At 45.7% G+C, this 22,067-nt stretch overlaps 1 protein-coding gene across 2 annotated transcripts in view; it reads right to left on the bottom strand.

The window, feature by feature from the left end:
- Positions 1-22,067, bottom strand: part of fat4 (FAT atypical cadherin 4) — a 115,152-nt gene that overhangs the window by 17,214 nt on the left and 75,871 nt on the right. Inside the window, exons 8-10 of one of the 2 annotated variants that reach the window (XM_061253194.1) lie at positions 9,410-9,590; positions 6,968-7,218; positions 763-5,118 (exon numbers count right to left, since the gene is read on the bottom strand). In XM_061253194.1, the coding sequence (XP_061109178.1) occupies positions 763-5,118; positions 6,968-7,218; positions 9,410-9,590 (4,788 nt within the window). The remainder of the gene's footprint in view (positions 1-762; positions 5,119-6,967; positions 7,219-9,409; positions 9,591-22,067) is intronic. The other variant, XM_061253195.1, reaches the window with a different exon arrangement.

The following is a 22,067-nucleotide window of genomic DNA, read 5'->3' as shown; positions in this document are numbered from 1 at the left end:
AAACAACTTATGCCATAAATATGGCAGCCAGCTGAGAAAACAAGATGATCCAAAAACCTCCTAATTAATACAAATCCATCTTCGGCTAGCTCCAGCGAAAGAAAGCCTTGCTATTATTTAATCCCAAAAGATCAACCTCATACTGTACACAAGCTAAGCAGGCCAGGAGGGTTTTTAGGGTGATTTATTAGCATGCAGTGACCCATGGGGAGCCAATCAATTTCATTTGATCAATTTCTGAAGCTAACAAAGACATTCAAGGATTAATAATGGACATCTCATAGAAAGCTATTACCTTCTAAAGCCATTACTTCATTTGCAAGCCTGACTAAGGAGGGAAAAAGTCTTGATTTACCGGGGGAAAGCAATAAATGTGTTAAATAAAATGTTCTAGACCCGCAGGAGGGAGGCTGGGATGTGAAATGCGAGATCCATGACCTGTGAGCTGTTTCTTGGGTTGATTTTTGCATCATCCCCTTTATTAAGACAAACACAACATGCTGATATCCATTAAAGCCGCAAACCACCCAACTACTAATCTTAAGAGCAAACGTTTTGGCTTTCAGACCCCAACTGCTATCAAGGCTATTAAGTACTTCTGCAATCAACTTGAAGCAAATATTTTACTTGGACTCTAGCACATGTGTGAGCAGGAGGGATTAAAAAAGAAATGCGTTATCCTTTTAAAAAGCTTAACAGCTTGGGTTTGGGGCTGTGCTGCAAAGGCTGCTGTCAGCAGTGGGGATGGCAGAAAGGGATTACCTGTGAATCCGGACTTGCAGAGGCAGTTGAAGCCACCGGGGTAGTTCTGGCAGAGCGCCCCGTTCTTGCAGGGGTTGGAAAGGCATTCGTTGACATCGCGCTCGCAGGCCATCCCAGTGAAGCCCTCGGGGCAGGTGCAGGAGAAGCCCCCTATGAGGTTATGGCAGGTCCCACCGTTGTGGCAAGGGGCTGGCAGGCACTCATCAATGTCAGTCTCACACAGCCCGCCAGCATAACCTGGCATGCAGCTGCAGGCGTAGGGTGGCAGGGGACGATTGGAAACCAGAATGACAGGCACACTCTCCTCTGTTGTCATCTCAGGTGCCACACCCAAACGCCTCTTGCAGCTTCCCCCGTTCATGCAGGGGTTCTGGGTGCAGGGGTCATGATCCACGGCCTCCATCCAAACCCCGCTCTGCCGGTGCAGGACATCCCTGATGCTCTGGAAGAAGGTGGCAACACCGCTGGGGTTGACATATTGGCTGTGGGACCTCTTTACAGCAGCCATGAGGAAGGTATAGTTCCCCAACTCAAATGCACCATAAAGCTGCACAGCAGTGCCCAGCCCGGCCAACTGGGAGGTAGCGACACGCAGGAAGCTTAGGTAGTTGTTGGTGAGGAAGTCTGAAACACCTTGGGTGCGAAGGCGGATCAGGATGCTGTTGTCAACAGTGGTGTTGCTGAAGGAGGCTAAGACAATTCGTACGTTGTTGTCCACTGCGCCATGGACACCATCATTGCTGCGCACCTTGAATTCAAAGGTGCCCTCTGCCGAACGGGGGTGGGCCGAGAGGTCACAGGTGCCAGTGGCAACACTGAACAGACTGGGTGCTGACTGGCCAAGAGAGCAACGGAAGGCATCCTGTACATCTGGGTCGCGGGGCCTGATGCTACCCAGAGAGCCACCAGGAAACAGGTTCCCAAAGTAGTGGACAAAGATCTCTACTGTACGTGGCTCAGATGGGTTGTCGTTTTGGTCATTGACTCGGACATGAACGGTGCCCGTGGAAGACATCTGGGGGACACCCGAGTCCCGTATCACTACAGGAAGGAAGAAATCTGCGATCTGCTCTCGGTCTATCTCACGGCTGGTGGTCAACTCTCCTGCTGGAGAGAGGCTGAAGTAGCTGGAGGCAGAGCCTGATGCAGAGCCAAGGAGGCTGTAGGTAAATGGACCCTGGTTGGGCGGGAGGTCCGGGTCAGTGGAGCGGAGGGTGGCCACAGAAGTTCCCGCCCGCTGGTTCTCCATCACCTCCCCAATGGTGGTTACCAGAGTAGGGCCATTGTCATTGATGTCCTCTAGGGTCACAATAAGGATGGCACTCCCTGTAGCTGGAGGGGTGCCAGAGTCCACTGCCAGCAGGGTCAAGTTATAGAAGGGTGTGGACTCCCTGTCCAGCTCGGCTGCCACAGAAACCTGTCCTGTCTGGGGATTAACAGTGAAGGCATTCTTCTCGTTGTCTGTGGCAACAGAGTAAGAGAAGCGGCTCCAGCTGGGAACAGAATCTGAGTCCTGGGCACTGATGAAGGTGACCAAGCTCCCGGGGGCGAGTCCCTCACTAACCTGCACATTATAGACATCGGAACTGAAGACGGGTGGGTCATTGGCATCCAGCACAGTGATGTTGACAAACACTTCATCGATGTCCCCACCCCGTATGCTCCCAGCGTTCTTAGCCAAGACCTTCAGGGAGACCTTCTCTTCTTTTTCACGATCGAGGGGTCCAGCTACATATATCTGCCCCGTCTTCTTGTGGATGCCAAAGCCCTTGTTTCTGCTTCGCCCAAATATCAGATAGTGGACCTCGCCGTCGACACCAAGATCGCGGTCACTGGCAAACACTTCCCCCACTACCATTCCTCTTGAGGCGGCCTCAGAGATCTCAAAGTAGTACTGCTTGGAGACGAATCGAGGCACATATTCATTAGCCCCCTTGAGCTGGATGTTCACATTGGCAAAGCTGCACCTCTCCTCATCAGGGATATTGAAGGCTTTGACTGTCAGGTGGTAGGCCTGCTTAGCCTCATAGTCCAAGAAGCCCTGGGTGGTGATGATGCCCGTGTTGGGGTCAATGACAAATAGATCACTGTCAGAGGACTGGATTACATAGGCTGTAGCAGCATTGGTACCAGAGTCCCGGTCAGTGGCATTCATCCTTACCAAGTTGGTGCCACTGGGCACATTCTCCTGTATGGTCGGAAAGTATTCTTCAGGGTCAAATATAGGTGGGTTGTCGTTGACATCTGTCACATGAATGGTTACTGTGGCATAGCCAGTCTTGGCGATCCAGCCGCCATCAGTGGCTATCACTTTCAGCTCATGGGTCTGCTTCTCCTCATAATCCAATGGCCGTGCCAGGGTCATTGCCCCAGTCCTCCGGTTCACAGCAAAGGTTCCAGCCTCATTGCCTGTGGCAATGTTGTAGGTGATCAGTCCATTAGTCTCCTTGTCCTTGTCCCTGGCTGAAAGCGTCCTAATTGTGGCACCAACAGTGAGGCTTTCAGGCACAGTGGCGGTGACAAGGGCCTGGGAGAATTCCGGTGTGTGGTGATTCTCCTCTGTAATAGCAACTCGTACCACCGCTTTTGTGGAAAGAGGTGGATTTCCTCTGTCCTTTGCTGTCACTTCAACAAGGAACAGCTTGTTCACATCTGAGGTCAAGGATGAAGCTACGCTGAGCCAGCCATTTTGCTTGTCTAGTCGGAACTTTCCAGAGCTGTTACCCCCAGAGACAAAGTACTCAACCTCGGAGTTTGCGCCAAAGTCCTTCTTGTCACTGGCCACCACTCTAATGAGCTTAGTGCCTACTTTGACACTCTTGGTGACGGGTGTGAAGTAGGAAGAGGACTCAAAGCTTGGAGGGTTGTCATTGCTGTCCACCACATTGATGATAACAGTGGTCTCACTCACCAGGGGCTTAGTGCCCCTGTCAGAGGCTGTGACAATGAAGCTATGCCGATTAATGTTGATATTCCCTGTTCCGGTGGAGTTCTGATACCTCAGCTGCTGCTTGACCAGGATCTCGCCGGTGCTGGAGTTTATCCGGAAGAACTCAGACTGGGACTTGATAAAGTAGAACACCTGCCCGTTGGGTCCTTCATCAGGATCAGAGGCTGAGACACGTGTAACTACCGATCCCACCTCGGTGAGCTCAGGATAGTCAAGATAATAGGATGGGCGGCTAAAGCGGGGGGCATTATCATTGATGTCTGTCACAAAAACCGTGACATCAGTGCTTACGGTCCAGCCCGAGTCACGGGCAGAGACTCTCACAATGTAGCGGTCAGAGTCTTCCCGATTGAGGGGCCTGCTGATGGTGATGTCGCCAGTGTTGGGATTGATAGCAAATGGGAGGCTGGTGTCTGCGATGGAGTAGCGGCTAACTGCGTTGGAGCCGGCGTCCTCATCTGAGGTGGTTACTTGCGTGACGGTGTAGCTCACTGGGGCATTCTCGGGGACTGTTGCACTGAAAATCTTGGAGAATCTGGGTGCATTGTCATTAACGTCCAGTACGCTGATGACCACCCTGACTACTGTGCTCTTGGGAGAGGAGCCCCGGTCTGTCGCCTTGACCTTTAGTACAAACTGAGCCACCTTCTCTCTGTCCAGGGGACGGGTGGTGCGTATCTCACCAGTGGCGCGATTAATACTGAAGCTGTTCTCCTTGTTGCCATCGACGATGGTGTACTCCAGCTGCCCGTTGGGGCCACTGTCCCGGTCCATGGCTGACACCACCAACACTCGCTGTGGGGACAGGTTCTCCAAGATGTCTGCCTGGAAGGGCTCCCTCTCGAAGACGGGGAAGTTGTCATTGACGTCCAGCACTGTGATCTCCACCCTCTCGTAGGATGAGTATGGTGGAAACCCCTGGTCCCGGGCCTCAATCCAGAGCACGTACTTCTGTATGTTCTCAAAATCAAGGGCTTTCTTGATGGACAAATCCCCTGTCTGCTGGTCCACATGGAAGGTACCATCCAGGTTGCCGCTAGCGACATAGTAGGACAAGGGCCCACCCCTGCTGGAAGAGCCAGCTACCGTGGCAACCAGCGTGTTGGGGGCCTGGCTCTCTGGGAAGGTGAAGCTGGTCTGGCCCATCTTGATGACGGGAAAGTCTCCACCCGTCACAAACCTCACAGTGACAGTTGTGGCATCTGTTTTGGGGCTGGAGCCACCGTCCCTGACCCGGACGCTGAAGGTTAGCTCCGAGCTGCCTGCCAGCTTCTCGTTGGCCGTAATGCAGCCACGCACCGGGTCAATTTTGAACTTCTCAGAGTTGCGGCCCGTCAGGGAATAGTGAAGCTGTGCGTTGGGGCCAGCATCCTCATCAGTCACAGTTACAGCAAACACCAGGGAACCTGGACACCACAGAAACAGAAATACAGCCAAATAAGAGAAACATCAAAATAAACTTTTGAATGTACTGAATATTATCATTATTACTGTTTCCCTAAGAATTTGTAAATATTACAGTAAATAGCTATAATATTAATTAGCTGTAATAGTTTAGGTTACTGTTGCCATTTGCATCGGCAGTTATGGTTTGATATCACTGTCAGTTCAGCGATATCAAACCACTATATTAAATCAGTTACTGATAACTCAAAATGTCCTTAGGAATAAATGTCCTTTAATCTTCAATCTTTTTTATATATCCAAAACCCCCCCACCTATTTTCCAAAGTGTCATCTGCAAATTCATGTCTTCATGGAATCTCCTGTTCATGTATTCCTATCAATTCCTGTCACCTGTTGTATTAGTATGTGCAGGTATTTTCCTTGGTTGTGTGCGATATCGGACCCTGAAAGGGGAAGGTTAGGCTTAAACTTAATTATTGAATTTATTATTTGCCAATTCACTCCAGATAATCATGTTTAATCCCATCAATTCCAAGTCCTGCTTTTTTCCTAAGTTGTCTCCGCAGGAAGGCTTCAATGTAAGGTTAGGTCAGGGATTCTGCAGGCATTACAGAAGAGAACTGTAAAGGGGCTAATATACAGCACCCTGCTGCTAGAATTCTACATTCGAGATGAAAATTTCAGTGATGTTCAACCCTTCAGATGTATTCAAATGAGGTGTTTGTGGGAGTTCTAACCAATAAATTTCACTTACACTCTCCACAAACTGCACATAGTGATGTGATTCTGCCAGTGTTTCTCAGAAATGCTCCTTCAGCTCTTTTCATTAACACAGGCTATAGCTGCTGTCAGAAATCATTTTGGCACCATGCACTGTAATTTTGTGTTTATGAAGCATTACTGAGCTCTGTGTTTATTTCAGCATGACTCCTATTTACTTAATCATGCCATTTTATCATTGTCATTGCATTGATATTGTTATAAATGTGCAGGCAGCACCATCCTTGCAAAGACCTGTTTCTGCTGGAAATAGTTATAACTACAGCAGTGAATTAACTAGCATAACTCATTCACTAGCACTGTGTTATCTTTGCAGCATAGTTACTGCTGTAGAGTAGGCATTATTAATGCACTGCTAATTTTACTACTGTCCTTATTCAACTCGTTTGATAAATGATAAAACAGAGGAGGGGTGACCAGTTGCTGTATTTCAGTCCTTGTGTAGCATTAACTCTGTAAGACTCTGTAGCTCCGTACTCAACCTGGTTTGACCAGCTCAAGCTACAGTGCCTTTCATAATGTTTGGATCTACTGCATATCTGGCCGCAGCACAATGATTTCAGACTCATTTCATACCTTGGACCCTTGATGACTTAAAAGCATGTAGCCAACAAATGTGTTCCATACTGTATCAGCATAATTTACAGCTGAATCTAGTCCCACCCCCCAAATCTCATAGAGATCCATTCAAATTTAGATTCAAAAGAGTTTTATTAATGTTTGTAGGACAACCTGAAAATAAGATATCCAGATGTTGATAGGTCCCAGATATCAGGAAGTTATGGTATGCAAAGGAGATGCAAAAAAATAGTAAACATGACTACTTTAATTTACATAACATTGTTGCGTCCCAAACATTATGGTGCCCTGAAAGTACAGAGGAAAATAAATAAATTATGGGTCTTTGTCCCAAACATTATGGAGGGCACTGTATGCTTAGAAACAGCTGGTAGCTGGTCATTTCAAGCTGGTCATATCTGGATTTCACACCAGGGAATCACTGTACTCTATGAGGAAGAGGATGAGGAGGATGAAAAAAGAAAAGCATTACACAGCCCTCAAAACTCACCGGCGGAGGTGGAGGCAGGGACGTGGGTGACGTAGGGGTGATGGTGGAATCGCGGTGGGTTGTCATTGATGTCAGCCACCGTCACCTCCACCGTGGCTGAGCTGGACATGCCCTGGGGCAGACCTCCGTCTGATGCCACCACCACCAGCTGGTAGCCTCCTCGGGTCTCTCGGTCGAGCAGGGCACTGGTGATGATCTGGCCTGTCGCTGGGTTTATGGAGAACTTCCCATCCCCTCCTGTCAGGCTGTAACTGCGGACGACAGGGTTGGCAGAGTTAGAATCAAACCTGCACACCGTGCACAAACATGCACACATAGGCAATAATTGGTCACACATCAGGACTGAGGGGTATTGTCAGAACTGATTGCACACTGGGGGGGTTGTTAGAACTAATTCCGGACTAGTGGGGGTTGAAAACGGGCATCTGACAACCCTGCACCCTGCAAGGCTTAAAAAGGTACAAATGCTTGTCACTGGGGTGGTACTCTAGAGGTACATAGAATTGTACCCCTAGCCAGCAATATACAATTAAGTTGTACCTTTTTAAAACATCACAACAGCACTAAAGCCCATAATACAGAGTGTTTAATACTCTGTATTAAGGGCAATCAATGTGCGGAGCAGCTTCTCAGCCCATGTAGTCCTTCAAGCTCAAGCTTGACGTATCACTGCAAACTCTTGAGAACAGTGATCTCAAGTCCTGGAGGCTAGCCATGGCTGCTGGTTTTTGATATCGTCAGGTCGTACAACTTGATTTAAGCATTTAATTGAGGTTTCTGGTTAGCTAAAGAGTCCACACACCTTGTTTCCAAGGCTCAAACTGGCTGCTGATTGAAAGGAAGTGACGCACAAACCTGAGGATACTTCAGCCTTCCAGTACTAGAGTTTGAGCACCGGCTGAATGGCTTGTTTTCCTCATTATGCAATCATATGTTCAAATTCAAGCTGAACATAAGGCAAATAACAAGACTCATCCAACCTTTTTCTTCTAAATATCTCAGTCTCTGGCTCTTGCTGGCTTGGCAGTGCCAGGAAAGTCCTGAAGAGGGCACTGTTGCAAGTTTATTCTGGATGTGGCGGCTCCACTTGGAGCACAATCAGAGAACGACAGCCCCTTTCTTTCTCTCTCTCAGACGCCCAAAATAAAGACATCCATCAGATTTCTGGAGAAAGCCGTAAAACAACAACCGAAAAAGAAGGGCAGCCTTAACGAATCTTAAGTTTATTTATGTACTGTACATCAATCAGTTTCCACCCTTTTTTTTCTTTTCAGTAAGCAGAGGCACTCAGCTTTAACTGTCTTCTGCTGTAGTTATGTGTTGGATGTATCCCAGAATTCTTTGTGACCAGAAAGCTATACTTTCTGGTTTCCAAACAGTATCGCGTTTCACCTCCTTATCCAAAACTTTCCTGTATAACCCAGAAATAAACCCTGCGTGACATACGCAGATACGCTCACGCCCATATCATACGTGTTCTCAGGCTGAAGGTGCTCAGAAGGGCAGAGACCTCTAAAGTCATTTAGTTACAGCATGTTCAGATCCGAAAAGGCCATCCGTTTTCAGTTTGGGGAGAAATTTTGTTCAGTGTGAACGACTAAAGTTTTTTTTCAATGTCTGGTCCAACATTCAACACATACAATGGTCTCGTACAGAGACTAAAGACAAGATGGATCCCCTCAAGTGACTCAGGGCTTGTTGTTATGGGAACAGTTATTTTGTTTGTTTGCCTTTGTATTGATGTGGACCATTCTGAAGAGTCATTTATTTACTAAAACTCATCATTCTCATCTGCTTTCGCAGTTTCGTTCGGTGCTGCACATGAAGTTTTGGTGTTACCGCAGCTGTACTTGTTATGAGACATCAGAATTGGGGGGATGGGGTGGACCAGCTGAACTTCACGAGTGACCGAGAAACAGCTCTGTCTCCTGCGCAGTCCCAGGGGACCCCCGACAGGTACCGCTGCTCCCCCCCTGTCAGGGCTCATTAACATCCTCATTACCGCCATTGCTGCTCTCGCCCCTGTCCACGGGAGACCTAAGCCGAAGCCCAAAGTGGGGTAGGGCGGTGCAGGTCTGGGGCTGGCTTTGTGGTTAGCACTCCCCCTCAACCCTCCACACCCCCCCCCCTTCCCCATCACCCCAAACTACAAAGCAACGACCCCCATCACCTTCCCATTCCCCCAGAATTACCCCACTGCACCCCTCCACACCTTTCTACACTCCAACTGTTGCACCCCCATCAATCCAAAAACAAGAACCCCCCTACCATCACCCCCACAGGAACCCTTAAAACTACCCCCATCACTCCGAGGGGCGATGTGCATGAATCTTTTGCCCAGGACACTTCGCAGTTTGGCCCTCTTTCTATACACCTTAACCCCCTCCTCGGCCTGGCCCCATCCACCAGCAGCCCCGCCCGCTCCCCTCCCCAGCGGGGTACCTGATCATGCCGTTGGGTCCTGCATCAGCATCCGAAGTGTTGACCAGCAGCACGTCTGTGCCCGTGGGCGCATCCTCGGGGACCGTGGCGTGGAACGTTCCGGAAGTAAAGACAGGGATGTTGTCATTGACGTCGTCAATCTGGACAGTGACCGTCCCTGTGCCGCTCAATGAGGGAGAGCCTTCGGGAGGGTGGGAAACAAATGTTATTGTTATTTGCTATCATTTTTGTAGTTTTTATTCCTGCTGTTGTTCATGCTGATGGTTATTTTGATAAATCTCCTCTGATATTAATTGACGGTTGGTTAGGTAGATGACAGATAGACTGACGGACAGACAGATAAATAGAAAGACATTTAATCAATCCCATAAGGAAATGTATTTCATTCCAGTAAATGCAGACCATTTACCAGTATAGCCCATAATGAAACTGCAGTATTTCTGAACATTTGGCAATATTTCCAAATGTATTTAATTCCACTATAACTTAAATTTCTATTTGGGGGGGCAGAGAGAGCCTGGTAGGGGGACGTGAGACAGAGAGAGAGAATCATACAACCACTTTTCTTAATATGTGCAAATTTCACCTTATTAGCAAATATGATTTCACTGTAATATTCAGACATAGTAGCGTGCGATTCTTAAAGAGCGTTGTAATCCTCAATATTGCTAAGAGTTATGCGGTGCTGAAATCCAGCTCACATATCAAATCCTTGAGGGGATTTCTGAGCGCTCTCTGTGTATTTAATCTTTTTACGTGGGTATCTCTATAAAGGGAAAGAACACTCTTCAAGTTACCCTCTGGAATTGGAGAACACAGAAAAGCCATTTTGAGTGAAAATCAAACCATTTTTCCACCTCCAGTGACACGAGGGAAAAAAAGGTTTTGCACGATCCAGAGGGATATACTTTAAATCAATAACAGATGAATAATGGCTATGCATAATATACCGAAAAATCTAAACATCTGCTCTGTTACGTTACCCCAGATCGTGATTAAAACGAATTTGCTGCTCACATTAGATTATACTACGATAGCAAAATTTCATAAAGCTGTGCACTGTGTAGCCCAAACTTTTAAAAGCAAGTTAAAAAATAAACTAAAGATATTGCTTGGGAGATTTTGCAGTCCCTTTAAAACTGGAAACGTCCTCGCATAAAGAAATGCAAGATACGCTGGGGGGACACATTCGTTGTTTAGCTCATAGAAGAGAATAATCAAGAGCAGGTGCGTTTTCACTCTGCATGTACACTCTTGTTTACTTGTGTATTTGGGTTAGAGAAGGATAAAAACTTCGGGAAGGAATTCGCATAGAGCAAATGGGACCCAGCGCCAGGGATTTTCTTCATTTAAGAATGTGAATTTAAAAAAGTGGAAGAAACAAACTCCAAACCAACAAATGAAGGGGATAAATCTTCGGCCTCTGTCGGAGACACTTGCGGTACAAGCTGGGTGAATTGAGAACAGTCGCACAAACATTTATAACATTGATTTACTGAATATATACAAGGCCAGATCTGAAAATATGTATGGCTAACAATGATTACAACTCAGCGCGTAAACATACGCTTCTGAAAAAGAAATTTCAGTGCAGACGTGCACACAGCGCACAAACAAATACGTACCAAGAAGACCAAGGCTAAAGTTAAAAATGCCGCTTCCAGAAAACCACAGGCCTTGGAGCTTTTTCGTCTGGTGAGTCAGAAGTTGAATAGTGCAAGATTCAGAAAGCCTGTACCGAGCAGTTCTGCACAGCTGCTACCAAATGCAATCCTTGACCTGTACGAAGTATGACTCTTTTCGTGAGCACTAGCTAGTGTCTGCAGTACCGCGCTAAATACCCGACCACTCTCCGGAGAGTCATTCAACAGAACCTTTTCCTTGCAGAATTAAGCACAATTCAAGCACTTCCATGAGCAGCGTTATCAGCTAGAGAAACTCTCATAAGGTGAATGTAATGAGTGCGCCGTTCTGTACATAAATACCCCGTCACATGCACACACACAAAGGTGTATTCCCTGTGGCCCAGGTACTGTAAGTATACACAGACGCTTATACTGAACCGTACAGAGAGGGAGAGGCATGCTGTGCGTGCATGTGTGTGTGCGTGAGTGTGTGTGCATATGTGCATGGAAAGTGTGTGTACGTAAAAGCGTCTGCCAAATGACAAAAATGTAAAAAAAAAAAAAAAGTGCATGTAAATATGTGTCTGTGTGCAATTTGGGTCTATATACAGTGGAGGTGCTCAGATTGATCCGTGTACATCAGTTCATAATAGGGTCGGGACCCCAGTATAACCTGCTAGGGTTGACCTAGCCAAGTCTAGGGTTGAACTGCAGACCAGGTGAGACAGCCAGCCGTGCTGCATTTGGCATAAGGATTCGGACAACAGCGCATCGGGAGCCTTGTGTTCCATGTTCCATCTTGCAGCAACAGATACAAGGCCAAGAACAGCTTATATTTCAGTAAATATTCGTCATTGACCCATGTAAAAAAAAAAAAAAGCTACAGAAAGTGTGATTATAAACTGAAAGCAAATGTGCATTCCTACAGTGAGGGACCTGGCTCTGTTATCGCTGCCAGGGGGAAACGTAGTTTCCATTCCATTGTGCAGTTGGAACGGAAACCCTCCAGTTCAGGGCACAGTACTTTGACTCTGTTCCAGACATTTTGCTCTTTCTTATGAAGGTATGTGCCTGATGTATGTGTGTTACGGGTGGGGCGTATGTATCTGTGTGTATATGTGTGGGGGTGAATGTGGATGTGTGTGTGTGTGGGGGTGGGAGTTGGGTGTATATTATATATGTGGGGGTTGGATGTGGATCTGTGTTGGGGTAGGGAGGTGGTTGTGGAACTGTGTGTGTGAGAGAGAGAGAGAGAGAGAGAGAGAGAGAGAGAGAGAGAGAGAGAGAGAGAGAGAGCCTGTGTCTGTGTCAGGTGGTTTCTGTATGATCATTCTGCCTGTTTATTCAGCACAGAGAAGGAGACAGTTACTCCACTCTGCAGAGTCACTCTGTTGTGCCAGGCATGCAGAAACTCACTGACCCCACCAAGGGAAAGGCTCTGTGTCAGTCCCCCCCAAGCTTAAAAATCTACCCTGGCTACTACTACTTACTACTAATACAGTCTTGTGGAAACTCACTCTCCCTCCTACTGGTCCCACACTGAACTGGACAACCCCCCCCCCCCCCCCCCCCTCACCTCCCACCCACTAAGGGGGAGCATTTTTCACATGCCTCCTCAGTCTCCCCTACACCACTGTCCTACCAGTGCGAACAGCCCTTAACCTACAGGGGTTAATTCATACCAGACAAGAAGGGAGAGAAGAAAAAAACTGCTTTCAACTGCTCGCAGACCCACATCTTCACGTTCAGCAGGCTTGCCAACGGCAGACGCTGGGAACAGTTTGCTGACTTGGTTTTTTTTTTACGCTTTATTTTTTGTTGTGTGTAAAAGTGCAGCAGCCTTGTCTGGTCCCCATAAGCATGGTATTGCGTGTAAACCTCATAATCCCAACTGTGAGGTGTGAAGAGGCATTCCTGGTTTTCCTGTTGGAGAGACGGCAGGGCAGATGTGTGGAGTTCACGATCGGGTGGTGGGGGGATGGGGGGGGGTTTGGAGTGTGTGGCAGGGTGGGACTTGGGTGGTAGAGGGAAGGGCTATTCACTTCCAGGAGTGAGGAGATGGGGGGGATCAACACGCTTGATATCACATCGCTGTGGAAACGCACATGGCGGAAATCCGCGTGGCCAGTTCTGCGGGTGCCATGGCACCGTGGCGGGAAAATAAGGCCCGCGTTGCCAAGGATGCTTTTTCTCAGAATTCCGTTATTTCTGCTGAAACGGCAGTTCCCTGCGTATGTGTATGTTTTTTTTTTTACACGCTATTTACAAGTTAGCTTGAAGCCCCAAAACCTTTTGCCCCACGTTTTCACCATTTGGTCAACCCTTCCCAGTGACCTAAGAACTCTGGGGAGCTACCAGGGAAGAGGACAGAGCGGGGCAGGGCGGGGCACAGCAGCATAGGAGACGGTAACACATCTCGCAGAGCAACTTTCAGATGGACCCTATTCCAGATTCCATCTGCATGATGAAAGCAGGTGGCAGTGCACATCAGGTGCTGTGGCTTTCCTGCTATTTTGAGTGTGTGTCCAGCAGGGCCTCGCTCTAAATATGAACAGAAAAATAATAAACCCTACATATCGTGCACAATATTACCTAGGACCAGAGATCACATCCATTCTCCTCTCACTAAGGCAAATGGACGAGTACATGATCACTGGCACCCTAGATAAAGATGACTGAAAATAGGCTATATACACAATGGCTATGAATAGTAGCCATTGTAGTTGATGGCATAATTCTAGACCTCACCCTAAGAGTGCCCACACACAGTTTATTCACATGCGTACACAGTACGCACACAAAGAGCTATCACACATATAGGAGTACAGACATACGTGCACACACACACACACACACAGTTTACTCACATGCACACACCACAGACACAAAGATGAATCACACAGTAGTACACATACACACACAGTTTAATCACATACACACACTACACACACATTGAGCTATCACACATACAGTAGTACACATACACACAGTATATTCACATACACAAACAGTAGTATAAACACACACACACCATTAAATCACACCTGCACAGACTCGCTATAATATCGTATCCTACAATCCTTTCAGCACACTCAGTCTGGACGAATGAGGCCCAGTGGCCTGGTCTGGCCCTTGCCAGTGATTTTAGGTGAAATTTCCTCCCAGTTTACTTAAGAGTGAAATATGTAATACAACGTAACCCTACTCCTTAAAGAGATAAACTGTATACATTCCCACAGGGCTTTCTTCCCCCCTTTGATTATAAACTGTATTTCCAGGAAATGTAAGCAGTGCTAAATGAGCTGTGCGTACGCAGCAGATGCAATCAAAACGTGTCACCCGAAGTGAGCAAAAGAAATAAAAGATTTAAGTCGTCCAAGAAATGCGCCGTTCCAATAAGCACAGAAGGGAAAAAAAAAAAGAAAAAACATTTTTCATGAGACAGTATTCATCATCTGAGATCTCTAGTAACCCCCCCCCCCCCCCCAAAAAAAAAAAAACCCTAAAGAAAAGAAAGAAAGAAAGAAAGAAAGAAAGAAAGAAATGAGCCATTTGGGTGAGGCTCCTGACATGCAGTAGGCCTGGAGCCCTGTCCTGATGAGGCACAGCCTGCCAGATCTCCAGCGTAGAAACTGCAGACTGATGCTATTTGGATAAGCGTAATGTCACCAACAGCCACTGCGGGGTCGAAGCTCTTCCACCGTTCCCTTTCCTGCACTTCCCCCCAAAAAAAAAAAAACATTTTCAGGGCCAATCGGCTTGGAGCATCCCGTAAAAACTTGACTTAAAGGCAGGCTTTTTTTTGAAGCCAATCTGTTTCCACAGTATGTTTTTTTCCCCCTGGCTAGGTCATCTGAGTTAAGACAAACTTTTGTGCCAAATCTTATTTGATGACCTTGTTGTCATCAATCCACGGTGGCTCATCGACCCCTTCTCGAGGCCGTACCTTGTTTATTTGCACTAAAAGACCTCAGCTGTACCATGCAGTACCTACAGCGTCCATCTGTTTCAGCGCCTCACCTTAAACACAGACGCCTCTCTTTCTAAGCCCACCTAAAACCCTCGCTGTAAACCGTCGTCTCCCGTAAACATATGGCAGAGTCTAAGCACCTTATTAGTGTACATTACTGTGGGACAGATCACATTAGCTGGGGGTAGAGTGACAGGGGAAAACTCCAGGACCTGGGGCCATAGGGTGGGAGGGGGTGGGGGGTGATGTATAATTAAAATATCTGCCTTGCAGAAACAGCCCATAAACACTCAAAGGGGTTTGGGGTTAGCATAAAGTTCTCCCGTAAGGCATAATAGCCACATGTGACAAAGCACACATACTACATGCACATAAAAATAATTTGACTGGTGCTGGATCAAGTGAGAAATACGTGGTAATATTTGTCAAGAACAGAATTACAGTCGCTATTATGTTACCAGTTCCCTGTGGAAGAAGAGACATAAATTCCAGACGGTTTTTTCTATGGAATAAATAATGGATCCATAAAATCATTTTTGAAACCAAGAGCAAAGTGTTTCTCCCTGAACCGAGGATGATTTATTTGGTCAATTGAAATGTTGTTCCCTTGGTTGGTTTGATATTTTTCATGAAAATAACCATTTGTAAAACTGGGTTTATGGTTTAAGAGAACAGCATCTCTTGTGGCATTAATAAAAAATAGATAAATAAAAATTAGGCCTTGTCATCATCATTCTCCTGTCTAAAATCAGATTTTACTGAGAGGTGCATTACTGTATAGACCGGTCCCTGTCGCGTAAAAACCCACTCTTTTCCTCCCGCGCTTCCCTGATTGGTTAGGGTCGACACGTTGATCCAGGAAGATGGATGAACATGTTCATTCATAAGACAGCCATCTGTACCCCCGAGCTTAAGGCTAAATGGTTAATTATGCTTTATAGACTCCCGGTTGACTGTGCCTCTTCTGGGCCACTGTCAATAAAACCCGCCATCACTCGCTGAAAAAAAAAAAAAAAAAAAAAACAGCCCACGATTTTGCCGGAGTGAACATTTTTCTACTTCGGAGAGTCCGTTGCTTTGCAACAAAGCTTCTTTTAATGTTCTGCACTCAGACATGGCTGAATAGGCCGCAAAGTTGAGAGCCGTATGTGTGTTACCCAAGCTCTGGATTTGCCCGACGTAATGAGGTAAACAAGGTTTTTTTTCCATCTTTCTTTTTGTTTTCTTTCTTCCTCTTACAACAAACGAGCCGAAAGTGGCCAAAGAGGACATTTTAGACCGGCAGTTAAAGTAGAGACGTGGTTAAAACATCCTTCTCTTTGAAGCTAGTATAAACTCTGATTCTGCATCTCATGAAGCATGTTTGAAAGGACTCCCCCCACAATTATTTTTTGGATAGCTAGGTCTGAAGGTTTTTGCGTGTTCGTTCCACATGCTTAGAGATGCTTCTCGATCCTTCAGGCAGATGGGTAACTCCCCTCCACTTAAATAAGAAGTGGGATGATGTCCTCTTTTTTTTGCACCATTTTGGGTGCTTGCTGACATTTTATTGAGCGATCCAGCTTTGTATTATAAATGTAATATGACTGTTCAACAGCTGTAATGCATGAGGCTTATATAAAACTACTTTTTCCATGGTGTCATTTAAAATCACATAAATGTGCCACGCTCACAGTAAGCAAATTCCATAAGGAAATGTCTCCAAATTTATCTGGTCCTATCCTTTGCCCAAAGAGCACAATTCTCATGAAGAAAGACAACCTTTACATTTACGTCTGTTTTCTCCAGAAACTAGAGAGCTACATGCAGTGTGTTGCGGTGTAACACTTAATATATCTGTTTCTAGCTGATGGTTTTGGTGAATGTTACATGAAGGGGAAAAAGAGAGTCTGGAGCCATGCATGGAGCAACTGACCGGCCAGAGATTTTACTTCTCGAGAAGACACTAATCTCCATGCCACACTGCCTCTAAAAAACCTTATTAGATTAGGAGTTTGAAAACTATTCATACTACTATTGTGTTCAAGCAGAGGTTAGGCAAAAAAAAAACAACTCTGCAAAAGAACAATGCATCTGTGTGATTTCTAGATGTTGATATAGAATGTTACAGGCCTGTTAAAGTTTATTTGAGGAACCTGATATTTTATTTGGCCACATTTCTGTTGTTGCTAGACCAAACTGGCTGAGAAGTACACAAAACAACACTATTAACGAGTTTATCCTGGCAAATTTGGAGGGTGATTTGGCAAGTCCTTGCCATGCTTTTATAGTGTTTTACCACTATTTATCAAAATTCCATCAGCTTGCCTTAACGCTGAAATTATTTCAAGGTGCTAAAAAGCACTGCACGCTCGCAAATGGAGTTCAAAAAAGGTGAGAAACAATCGATGCCCGCATATTTTTTCAGATGCTAATATATTCATAATAAATATTTAACAATCCTCTCGCAAGTATCAGAAGTAAGAACGACTGAGCTGGAAGCGTTTAAGAAATCTGAAGGTTTACTGGCCTTGATTCATGAGCGCCATTGTGCCGCACAAAGGGTCCACACTTTAAATGGGGCGGTCATTAAAATTCTTTATCTGCTAAGCAGTCATTTAGCTCTGAAAAGTAGAAGCGCAAACATTGTGGCCCACACAAAGACGTGAATGAAGGTTTTTTTTCCCTCTTCTCTGCGACACAAAACTTCCACTATAGGCTGCGGAGAGCGGATTCTCCTCCTCTCCTTTCATAAGGATGACCAAACATGGTGTCCCTGAAGTCTTCTACTGGTTTTCTCACAAGACCAACACAGGGATTTTCTTTGGTAGCCTCCTGCATAGCCTTTCCGTATAGCCAAGAAACCTCATTGCAAATGAAAAGCGACACTCTTTGAGCACAGGGAAATTCTCAGAGCTGTGTGTAATTAAAAAAATTAAAAATGTTTTAACACAGGAAAAAATCTCCCAAGCAATGCAGTAAAAATATTAGATGCATGCACACATTAGGACAAACAGCGATATTCAAATTTGACCTTGACAAATCTTCCAATTACCAATTCTAAGAGTAATTAAATTCTCAAATGTAGACCTTTGCTTCTGTGCAGATTTAGTGCCTTGCCTTAAAATCCCCCACAACGAATGCAGCCAATCAAATCCAAATCCAAATTCAGATATCATCATGATTCATTCACAACATGCTCCATTGCCCTGATCACAGAGATGTACACCCAATATAACGCTACATCACAATGTTACATTATTAGGTTGTTACATTGCTGAGTAACCGGGAAAGCAGAAGAAATAGTTACATGCTTCCTTGAGATGGAGAACATCCTTTGCGGTCAGCCTGAGGGCCTTATATCGGTTTCACATCATCGACCACTACATCATAAAAGATGGAGAGCAGGTTGAATGAGAATGGACCAGTCATCCACTGTAAAAACATGAGTGCGCACACACACGTGCAAATGACCTGCAGATGCTGCGCGTAGCTGAAAATACAATCAGTCGATATAAGAGGGAAAAAACGCAGATGGCAGCCCCCTAGAGATCCATGATTGTGACATTGGCGATGAATGGAAATGGTTATTTCATTTGTGGGATCCCCTCCTCACCTCCCACCCACCATCAGGATGAAGCCAGGAGGCTGTAGGACCAGTGATATAAGCTCTTCAGCGCCGGTAATGTACAGAGGTACACGTTTTCCCAGGTATCCCATGCCATCTGCATGAGAGACCAGGAGGAAAATCCGCTCTTCGAAACAGGACACCAGAACTTTCTGGAACCCCCCCCCGCCCCAAACAGTTTTGAGTGCAAACCAGGTCAATAACCGACAGCGCAACATCGGCGGAAAGGTGGATACATATAATTCACAGAAAACGCATCCAGGCCAAATGACTGTGTGCCGAATTATCATCTGCGGCCAGCTGGAATGGGATGCAAGAGTTTAAGCAGGAAGGGAGCGGGTGTCTCGCTTTCAAAATGTAAGATCGTAACAGTGTTGGCATCTTTCAAACTGCTGGCTGAGAAGCCCTTCCCAAAAAATCTGTGAACCCAACCAACAGGGTTTGTCCTTTCAGTCAGGCTGTCAACATCAGTCAATCTGTTAATTAAACATGCTACAAATTAAAAGGGAGTCCCAAAAGAGCCTCTTTAAAACGTGTCCTGTTGTTGGCTGAGCGGTGCAGCTGATTCTGAGCACTCAGTGCTGCAATCGTTAGCAGCCACAGGGCCCAGCTGTGTGTCCACGCAACCAATAAATAAAACACTTACGGCCACAGGGGACAGCCAATAGTTTCTCCAGGAGCTACCCGTGATGAGTTTTTAATAAAAAAATAAGTATTTCCACCGGCCTCTTGGATACAGTATCTCTGTACTGTATAAAAATAATAAAGTGATAATGCAATACACCCGATGGCCAGCTAACATAATGTTGCAAATGTTTAACTGAGCCAAACGGGTGCAGAGTGCTGCTGGCATGTACTGTAGATGCTCTCTTGAAGTACCGCAAAGGGCAACTAGACTGGTTTCATGATGTTGACTGACAGTTGATTAACATAACATAACATAACACAACATAACATAACACGGTAATGCTGAGAACAGGCCATTCAGCCCAGTAATGCTCACATTTTTCTACCCCTAAGTGTACCTACTGCTTAGTTACTGCCTACAAGGCTAAATAGTATTGAGGACCGTATCACACCTGGTCTTGAAAACCCCCAGTTTCTGCCTCCACTACATTAGACAAAGCAAGGAGCAATGTGGGGTTAAGGGCCTTGCTGCAGGGCCCAACAGCTGTGTGGATCTTGTTGTGGCTACACTGAGGCTTGAACCACCAACCTTCTGGGTCCCAGTCATGTACCACAGGCTGCCACGTGATGCAACAAGACTGGTTTCACTTCAGACACTCACTTTTAATCTTAAACGAGAGGTCACTTTCTAGAGTTTTTTTTCGGTATATTTCTGCTGTAGTCTACTGCATGTTTCGTATTGGCTCTCAAGACCTTGTGACGTTTCTTAACTACACGGCCAGTTAAGAATATTTTAAGGATAAAGAACATTTTGCATATTGCTGTCTTACTTCTTGGAGTTGGAGTTTACAATGGCAGGTATTGGAGCATTCAGCAGTTTCTGTTCTAAAGCAAGAAATACTTCAAGTAACTGAAACACTCACAATCACTACACAGCTGCTGTTCTGCTGGTGCCACTCGGTATGCTGGATGTGTGTGTGTGTGTGTGCGTGCGTGCGTGCGTGCGTGCGTGCGTGCGTGCGTGTGTGTGTGTCTATGTGGTGAATGATTTAAGGCCATCTGAACACAAAGAAAGGGCTGTTCTCCCGCACCCTCTTATCCCACCCAGCATCATGTGACAGAGCGTCTGCTTGGGACCAGGCCTGGATCAAATCATTATTTTAAATACTTAAATTACACCACTACCATTAAATTACCCTTAGACACCACTAACATTCCTGCTGATTACCTACAATTTCTATTGATTTAAAAAACCAAGCCTCCAGTTTCACCGATATCCAGACACAAATTATTATTTCGTACAGTACTGTTCGCGTGCATTGTTTGATGACATGTTATATCAACGACACTAGTAACACCAACAATTCTTAAGGATTTGAAGGACAGTCTTAAAATTTTACAGACGTCTAAAGTATTTCAGTGAATGAAATGGACATGTTTTGATATTAACATGGGGTTGCCAAATGTCCAGTGTGCAAAAGTAAGTCATGTCAAGTTTCTGGGAATGGTGACATCACTTCCTCTGAAACACTATCCTTAGTTGAAAATGTATAGTCTTATCAATGATGTAGGCAGCACAATTGGCCCATAGTTTCCAAAACGTGTGTGTGTGTGCATGTGCTGAAGCAACACGCTAAACCCACCCACTGCCATCCATGATCCTAATGCTAATGCTAATAATGCCTGAGTCCTTGCACAGTTGTTCCCTCTCCCCAATACGCTTTCCCTTCACTGCCAACAACCTTCTATTGTAAAGTTCATGTTTTTTTAAATCCAAGTTCCCTCGAATGAGCCCCCTTATGAAACACCACAAGTTACACTCGCGCCAATCCGGTCCAGGAGACGCAGAACGAATAATGACAGGAGCGTACCAAGTCCTCTGTCCGGCCAGGAGCCCCTTATGAGAAGCAGGACCTCAAGAGCACTTCTGTTCCCATCCATCTCACCGCAGATTGCACTCAGTCGAGAGAGCTGCAATTCCCACTAATAATGGCCTTCTACTTCGCTCAAAGTCTCGAAGCGTTTCGAAAGGGACAACGACCCTCCGCCTTCAGCCAAACCGAGCCTATTTCATACAAAACGACCAAGCAATTCCAGATAACACTATTCGCATATGAGGCATGCAAGTATACTTTTGTCCGTCCGGAACCACGATGGAACAAAAAAAATACTGATACAAATGCATCCTCATCTTTCTTAAAATGTAAAATGGAAGTCAGTCTGTTCTTTTCAGTTCGTTTTCATCTTTCTCTGGCCCGTGAGCGGATGGGTGTAGGGTATCCCTGATTAAAAACGCTCACGGAAAGAGAACGTGGAGCAACGGCCAGTGACTGCAGTCCACCTTGCCAGGTGCCGAATGGGATAATCATTTCCTACTGTCCGAAAAAAACAAATCCACCAGGAAAGAATTAGAGGGTAATTTATACTCTGTACTGATCACTGTTTTTGATATTTGTGGTATTTTTCAGATTTTCATAAATGCCTCTCCTCGTCTTTCTCCCTCTCTTGTTTCATGGGAACATTCTCTAACTCATCTAAAGAGAACACAAGGCCTTGATTAGATTTTTTTTTTACATAAATACATTTCCCAGCCTACACTGGCTGCGTAATGGGGCACCTCGTTTTTGCATAAAGTAACCCGGGTCTAAACGGTGGCATTCAGGAAGAATCAGCGCAGATAATGACCTAAACTAGGGTGAAAGCGCATGGAGCAAAGCATTGACCTTTTTCTATTCCAGAGAAAAATGTACACAGATGGAGTGTTTTCAGATTAAACAGACACCTGCCCTTTACCCCCTTTATTTACCCTACTAAATAAAATGGCAAAAT

The sequence above is a fragment of the Conger conger genome, chromosome 8, assembly GCF_963514075.1.
Source record: "Conger conger chromosome 8, fConCon1.1, whole genome shotgun sequence".
In the NCBI taxonomy this organism is placed as follows: Eukaryota; Metazoa; Chordata; class Actinopteri; order Anguilliformes; family Congridae; genus Conger; species Conger conger.
Note: the sequence above shows the minus strand (reverse complement) of the source record. Positions and strands in the feature narration are given on the sequence as shown.